Consider the following 8,262-nt stretch of genomic DNA (forward strand, 5'->3'; position numbering starts at 1 on the left):
CTAACATGATAAAAACATTATAAATATATCTATTTACAAAAGTAAATAAAAAATCAAGGAAAAGGGAAACTTTTAAATTCTTTAAAATATTTTAGCCAAAATTAAAAATTTAGTATCATGATGTAAACTAGTAAACAAAAGTACTTTAATATAAATTTAATTAAAAAGTATCTTTTGAAATTTAAGTGTATGTTATCACAATAGATGATGGAAAATCATGTGAGCAAGACAAAATGTAATAGATTAAAGGTTGAAGTATTTTATTGTAAAATTTAGAGTCATATGCGGAAATCAAATTATTTGCAACGGCATTCTATTGGTGTGGGTGTGGCTTTTGGAGAAACCAATAAGATTTATGGTTATTGAGTTTTCCAATTTTTGATTTGTGGTCTCTAGAAATAAGTTCTGATATTATGCTAACATAATAAATTTATTTATTAAGGTAAAAAATGTTCATGTTATTAGATATTTCCATTTAAACCTACTACATAAACTGACAAAAGAAACAAATACATATATTTACATATTTTTAATTCTCACCACTTTTTTCTTTCTAATTTATAGTGACTTCAGATTTTTGTATCAACCTAGCAATGTTATGGAGCACATTCTAAAAGACTACAATAACTTGTTAGAAGAGAGAGCTCTTTAGATTTATAAATCGAACTTTCTTCTAAGGCTTGAGGCTCATAACATTTTGTGAGTGCAATGGATTGTCAAACTAACTTCCCTGTCATATTTATATTGGATTGTTTCATCTAAAACATAGAGGTTACGAAATTTTGTGCACTATACAAGTACTAAGATTTTGATTACTATAATTTGTTTTTTATGCTAAATATTGGATCATAGTATAGTTGTGCCTGAGGTATCGCGATATGACCTTGTTGTTTTTGTAATTGTAATCTCATTATGTATGATAGATGGCGGAGATTGCTGCCAGTAGTGCTGCTGCAACAAAATGTACTGATATATTGGTAGACAAAGTAACAAAGGAACTTCCATATTTGTGTTGTTACAAAAGTTATGCAGCTGAATTTGAAGAGAAAAAAGGAGAATTGTCAGCTGCAGTGGAGAGTGTGGACATGAAGATAAAAGAAGCCAAAAGAAGGAATGAAACTCAAATTGACCCTTTAGTTAAGCATTGGGTTCGAAAAGCCAACAACTTCATTCAGCAAGAAACAAGACCAAAGAAATGGTTTGGTTTCTGTAATGATTGGTTTTCGCAATATTCACTGGCGAAGAAATTAGAGCGCATCATGCAAGAGATTCCAACAATAATGGAGAAAGCTGAGAACTTCTCACAAGTTGCACGTGCAGCTGGACCTCCAGGCATGGAGTTCTATTCACAAGAGTTTATGCATTTTAAGAGTAGAAACTTAGTTTATGAACAACTTAGGGAGGAGCTGAAAAATGACAATATACATAGGATTGGATTGCAAGCAATGGGAGGATCAGGGAAAACCACAATGACAAAAGCAATTGGTAAGGAACTTGAAAATTCAAAGGCATTTGATAAAGTTGTCTTCATTGAAGTGCCTAATCCTGTTGACGAAAAGAAGATTCAAGATGAAATTGCAAAAAAATTGGAGTTGAAGTTGGAGGATGGCAAGGATTTAACACACGCAGAACAAATATGGATCAGAATCACTAATGCTGGAAGTGTACTCATAATACTTGATGATGTCTGGGAAGAGCTCAAACTTGAGAACATAGGGATTCACCATGGCATCTATAGCCAGGGCCGGTGTTGTGTCTTGCTAACCACACGTTATGAGACAATTTGTAGAAGAATGAGCTGCCAAAAGACTGTTAAACTAGGGCTCTTACCTGAGGAAGACGCAGTGAATCTTTTCCTACATCATGCCACTGAAAATGGGAAGGATTGTCCTAATAAATTGAAGTTGCTAGCATCAAAAGTTGTGATTGAGTGTGGAAACTTACCAGTTGTAATTGTAGCAGTTGCACGAACCTTTAGAAATTGGGATCCAAATGAATGGGAGGATGCTTTTGCAGTAATAGAAAAAGATTCATCCTTAAGGCATGGGAACACTGATGAAGAAGTGAAAAAGTTTTACAATTCTCTGAAAATAAGCTTCAAGTGTCTAGATAGAGGAGCGCAAGATCTCATCCTGCTATGTTCTATATTCCCAAGAGCTTATGAAATACCAGTAGAGGTTTTAAGCAGAATTGCTATAGGTTCAGGGCTGAGTGAAAATGTTGGCAGCTACTATAGAGCAAGAAGTGAAGTGCTTTCAATCAAAACCACACTCGTACGTTCTACTTTATTGCTCACTACTAGAGAAGGATTTGTAAAGATGCACGATGTGATTCGTGATATAGCCCATCAAATAGGAGATGAAAAGATTCAAGTAATCATGGATTCTAAAAGTAAATTGAAGGAGAATGTAAAATATTCATCCTGGATGATAGATGACTTTTCCAACTCTTTTGAGGGCATTAATCTTGAGGTTCTTTTAGTATGGGTAAATAATGCAAGTCATTCTTTGGGAGTTCCTGAGGCATTCTTTGGAGGTATGAAGGGACTTAGAGTTTTGCTTTTGTGTTCTAAGGTTAAGTTTCGGAGAACATTGGCCTTGTCACTACCAAAATCAATTCATTCACTTGAAAATATCCAAACACTGTCCCTAACAAATTGGGAGTTGGGTGATATATCTATTTTGCAAAACCTAAAAAAACTCCAAACTCTTGAATTGACAAATTGTTCAATTAGTGAATTGCCAAATGAAGTTAGCCAACAGGAGAAACTGAGGTTGCTAGGCTTGGTAGATTGTTCAATCGAAAAGAATAACCCGTTTGAAGTGATTGGGAGATGCTCAAACTTGAAGTATTGTATTATATTTCAAATCATGACACTCTTAAAATTAATCCAAAGCCTTCTAAAATTATAGATCTTGATCAAGAATTTAGAATATATCATGTAGAAGGCAACTACTCTTACCAGCGTTCTTTTCAATTGGATGCTTCAACAAAAAGATATTTCAATTCAACCAAGTTAAAAGGGATCTTGTCTGAAAGCACAATCAAATCCCTGGCAGCAAGAGCAGAGATTCTTGAGTTAACAGAATGTAATGATACAAGATGGACAAACCTTATTCCTGACATAGTTGATCCTCAAGAAGATGAAGGCATGAATGGCTTAATTAGGCTTTCTTTGAAATCTTGGCCTGCAATACAATGCCTCATCAATACAAGTGGAATTCAATCTCATGCAACCATCTTCTCAAACTTAGTTGAGCTACGACTTTCTAACATGTGTGTGAGGGAATTATGTCATGGTGATTTTCCTAATGACTTTCTCAAGCAACTAGAGAAGCTATGCATAAGTGGTTGTGCTGAAATAGACGGCACACTATTGAAGGGCAAGCTAGAGCTAAGTAGTTTGAAGTCTATAGAGTTAAATGGTTGTTCGATGACATATCTTTTCTGTCTATCCACAGCTCAAAGTCTAAAGCAACTGGAAAATTTGGACATAAGCGGATGCTCAAAGATGAAATGCCTAATAAGTGATGATAAGAGATCTGCAGAGCAAAAAGTGGACGATCATCATGATTGTAATCAAAAGACCCATCACTCAATGTTCCCGAAATTGAGGTCTCTGAACATTGAAGAATGTCATGAGTTGGAATTTATATTGCCAATTTTTCCTTGCAAAGAGCTAGAAAGTGTGAAAATCCGTGGTTGTAATAAGCTAGAATTCATATTTCGGCAATGTTTAGAGGAGGGAGGTATGCGTCAAATGGAAAAGGAAACCATACTCCCCTCACTACAAGAAATAGAAATTGCAAACGTACCCAAATTCATCAACATATATCCAGAATATTATCTCCCACAGTCTTCTCAAGTGCAGAAATCATGGGGCCCTCTGTGTCGTTTATCTTCAAAAGCAAGTGCCTTTAGCATCAATGAACTATCTTTTTTCAGGGCCAATCAATTGAACCTTACTCAGGTACTTTGTCTCACTTTTTTTTGGTTACTATGATTGTGATTTTGTAATGTAATAACATATTGACAAATATTTTAATGTAACATAGGCATTAAAGGAGAAACATCTCGGTAAAGCTAGTGGACTTTTTACACCTTCATTATGTCCATACAAGAATTTAAGAAAGATGAGTGTAGAGGGATTTTCTGAGTTGAAGTCACTTCTTACCCTGTCGATTGCCTCATCATTGAAATTGTTAGAAGAATTAACAATCAGTAAATGTGGTGAACTGGAGCACATAGTCACAGATGAGGGGCATGCTTACAGTCATATGAATGATTGTTGTATCTTTTCCAACTTAAAGCAAGTTGAAGTCTTCAATGCTGAAAAGTTGAAATATGTGTTTGGAAAATGTCATTCCAATCAAAGGCGTAATGTTCATATTGAACTTAATCTCCTAGATCTCAAAAGACTAAGCCTTCATGATGTGCCAAATATGGTGAGTATTTGCACCAAAAAGTATTCTGTGAAGGCATTATCTCTACAAGATATAAGTTTGAAAAACTGCCCACAACTTCCCATAAATAATGTTATAGATTTATCCATTGATGTGCAAAAAAGAGATCACCTCTCAAAGGAAAAGGTAAACCTCTTTCCTGCTATTTTTTTTCAGTTTGTGAATATTTAAGTAGAGAAAATTTATTCTTTTGTGTGAAGATTTCTACTTGTGGTAGCTTTTTGTGTGTGTATAGACACATATATTATTGATTTTGATGGCTTGTTCAAAAATATGCCTTATGTTAGTAGTAGGTTACTTTTTCACCTCTGACTTCCACTTTAAAACATTTATATTGTTCAATTTTTTCTTGTTATTTTACTTTTTCATTTGCAGAAGTATTTAGAATGTTGAAATTTACATTCTTTATAATTTTTATTATAAAAGTTGATGCCGTATAGATTAAAATATATAATTTTGGCTTCTAGGTAATTGTTTAAAGAAAAAATCACAAATAAAGATTTTGAAAAATATAAAATTGCAATTTGGATTTTTGAATTCAAAAAGTTATTGGTAGGGACCTCATCTTAAATTTGAATTATGAAATATTGAGTATAAGACCAAGTTGCCTTCCTATTGAAAATAACAAGTGAACTATTGGGAATAACAAGCATAGCATTTAAAATTACAAGTGAAGTATTTCAAATAATAAATTTGTACTACGAAAAAATAAGTACAATTTTAGAAATTACAAGTTAAGTATTTCAAGTAACAATCTAAGTAGGAGGGCAATTTGGTTTTTTATACAATATTTGCTAATTTATATTTAAGAGCCAGTTCTTGACAACAATTTTAGGATTTGAAGAATCCAAATTGCAATTTTATATTTTCTATGGCCATTATTTGCAATTTTTCCTTGTTTAAATAGAAAATAATAGAAAAGCAAAAGATAGAAATTTCAGTTTGAGCTCAATTTATATCAAAAGCGAGCATTTCTTTTGTTTACAATATGAGAAAAATTAGGGGAGAAATTCAAAATATTTATATATTATAAGTTGTTAGAAAAGCTGAATAAAATTTCTCCTGAATTCTTCTTGGTTTCACAAGTTCTGTAAAGAACCAGAAAAAGTATTTTCTATTTTTTTTTAAATATAACAACATACTAAAATGTTCTTTATTAGTTTATTGAAGAAGAATTCATATGTATTTACCAGGAAAAAGGAAAAAATGAATTAACATGTTTGTATTTAACCAAGGCATCCAAATCGAAGCACGTGCCAAGTACAGCTTCTGGATATTTTCCACTACCATTATCTCAATCCAATTTGAGAGGGATTGAGATAACTGGATTTTCCAAGTTAACATCACTCTTTACCATATCCATTGCCTCATCACTGAAGTTCTTGGAAACATTGTATGTCAAGGAGTGTGATGCACTGGAACATATTATAACAGACGAGGGGCCTAATGGTCAAGGTCATATGAATGTGCACTCTATCTTTCCTAACTTACAACAAGTCTATATTTGGAGCTGTAACAATTTGGAATTTTTATTCCCAGCTTTTTATTCAAAAGACTTTAAGGAGTTGGGATATGTGAGCATCGGGAAGGCAGAAAAGATGAAATATGTATTTCGAGAATGTCATGCTGATCAGAATCATAATGTTCAGAGTAAACTTAATCTCCCAGCCTTGAAAACAATATACCTTGTAGATTTACCAAATATGGTTAGTATTTCCACAGAAAATTATTACGTGGAGGTATTAAATCTAGAATATATTAGTATTGAAGGATGTCTACAGCTTCCTCAAACTTTTATAGATTTCTTGGTTGGTGGACACAAAAGACAAGAAGATCTCTCAAGCAGAAAGGTAAACCTCTCTGCCGTTTGCTAGCTTATAATCAATCACCTAAAGAGACTCTTTAAGACTAACATATCTCAATTGTATGCTTACAGGCATTATCTTTCAAGGAGAAAGGTAAGGCACTTTCGAACTTGCAAGAGTTGGCTGATTTAAGGGATATATATGTGGGACCTAAAATCTCTTTGAGCTTTCAAAACCTTTCTGTTCTAGAATTTGAAAAATGCAAACAGTTGAAGTTCATACTGTCTGCTTGTACCACGAGAAGCATACCAGAATTGAGAAGGCTATTCATATCAGACTGTGAAGAGTTGGTGAGCATAATTGAGGATGATGAAGAGAATCAACAAAATCCTTTGGATCTGCATCAACCATGTTTCCCAAAGCTATGCCATATTCGAGTAAAGCACTGCAAGAAGTTGAAATGCTTATTCTCTGTCTCTACATGTGCTAAACTTCCATGTCTCTTGACGTTGGAGATAGAAGATGCTCCTGAGCTTGCTCAAGTATTTGAATGGAAGCAGGGCGCGCCGCAAGAGTTGGTCATCAAGGATGTGCTTCCAAATTTACTTGCAATAAGACTGGTAAAACTACCAAGTCTTCACACTATCTATCATGGAATTGATTTCCAAACTGTGAAAATCGGTATTGTGCAAGATTGTAACAATATCCCTTCACCTAATGTCAGCTCCTCTGAGAGTAAGTATTCACATATACGTAGTTAATCGAAATCATTAACTGCTACATATGATTTCTTCTCATAGTAATGATAACGAAATTGTGGTTTTGGTTGTGCAGTATTTGATTATCTCGATTATTCTTTTCCACAAGAAAAGACCTTCAACTACACATACGGTATTATTCAGGAATGGGCTTGCGAGGTTAGTGCCAGACTTCTACTAATTTTGGTAGAAATTCAATACTTTCCCCACTTTTCTTATTTTGTGGGCAAAGATTACTATTTTTATGTTATAATATATATATTTATATATATATATATTCTATTATTGTTCAGATTGAAGAAGAGGAACCACAATATGTTGGAAATGACTCAGCAATGCCCCAACAGAGCAGTGGTTCTCCAAATTTTGAAAATGTACGTGTTTATACTTCCCTATGACTAAGCATACTTAAGAAACTAACTAATGAATTCTCTCTTACCTCATTGTCTTATCCATTTATTCCAAATAAATCAAGATATTTTTTTTATGTTGTGTGTTTAGATTTAATATATTACAGTTATTAATAACATCAAAGCTCAGTTTACCTTCTTTTTATTATACCATTTTTTTTAATGTTTAGAGTAATGAGTTATCAAAGGAGATTGCTAAAAAAGGCACCGCAAATTCGTCAAATTTTATAGAGGTATGTACATTATGCTTTTCTATGACAATAGTGACCCAGACCAACAAACAATTTCTCTTTTTATTAATGTATATATATTGTATGCTTCTTAATTATTTTAACCATTTTAGAAACTGACATATTCATAATTTATGGGCTATGTAGAGTGCCAACGTATCAGGAAATGAAATTGTTGAAGAAAAGCTCTCTACAACTCTATCATCTAACTCAGTTGTGGTAGGGTTATTCTCAATTAATACTTTCACCGTTTTATATATATACACACACTCAGTCTTTTTTCCCAGTTATATATGCAGCAATGTAGAAATGGAAATGTCTTATAATAGTAATAATTTGTAGTATTTTTATTGAGCTTTTTCCTCAATTAATAAAAGACTTTCTTCTCGATTAATTGAACTTCTTTAGCAACTTATTCATATTTTATGAACTATACAGAATACTAAGGTATCAACAGATGAAATTGTTGAAGAACAAATTCCTACTTCAGATACAGCAGCAATTCCACCATCAAAGTCTGATAGGGTAAGAGTCTTTCCTCAACAAATGCTTTTGTACTTGTACATTTATCAAAGTTGACGCTATGGGTAATCTAA

At 33.2% G+C, this 8,262-nt stretch overlaps 1 protein-coding gene across 1 annotated transcript; it reads left to right on the forward strand.

Annotated features, from left to right (window-relative positions):
* Positions 1-923: 923 nt before the first annotated feature.
* On the forward strand, positions 924-7,029 carry LOC114712738 (uncharacterized). The gene is made up of 7 exons (XM_028897282.1): positions 924-2,535; positions 2,946-3,970; positions 4,056-4,589; positions 5,657-5,918; positions 6,003-6,169; positions 6,245-6,313; positions 6,400-7,029. The coding sequence occupies exons 1-7, from the start codon at positions 924-926 to the stop codon at positions 7,027-7,029; spliced, it is 4,299 nt and encodes a 1,432-aa protein (XP_028753115.1).
* Positions 7,030-8,262: the final 1,233 nt, after the last annotated feature.

The sequence above is a fragment of the Neltuma alba genome, unplaced genomic scaffold, assembly GCF_004799145.2.
Source record: "Neltuma alba isolate B1F8T4 unplaced genomic scaffold, ASM479914v2 tig00011396_pilon, whole genome shotgun sequence".
NCBI classification, from domain to species: Eukaryota; Viridiplantae; Streptophyta; class Magnoliopsida; order Fabales; family Fabaceae; genus Neltuma; species Neltuma alba.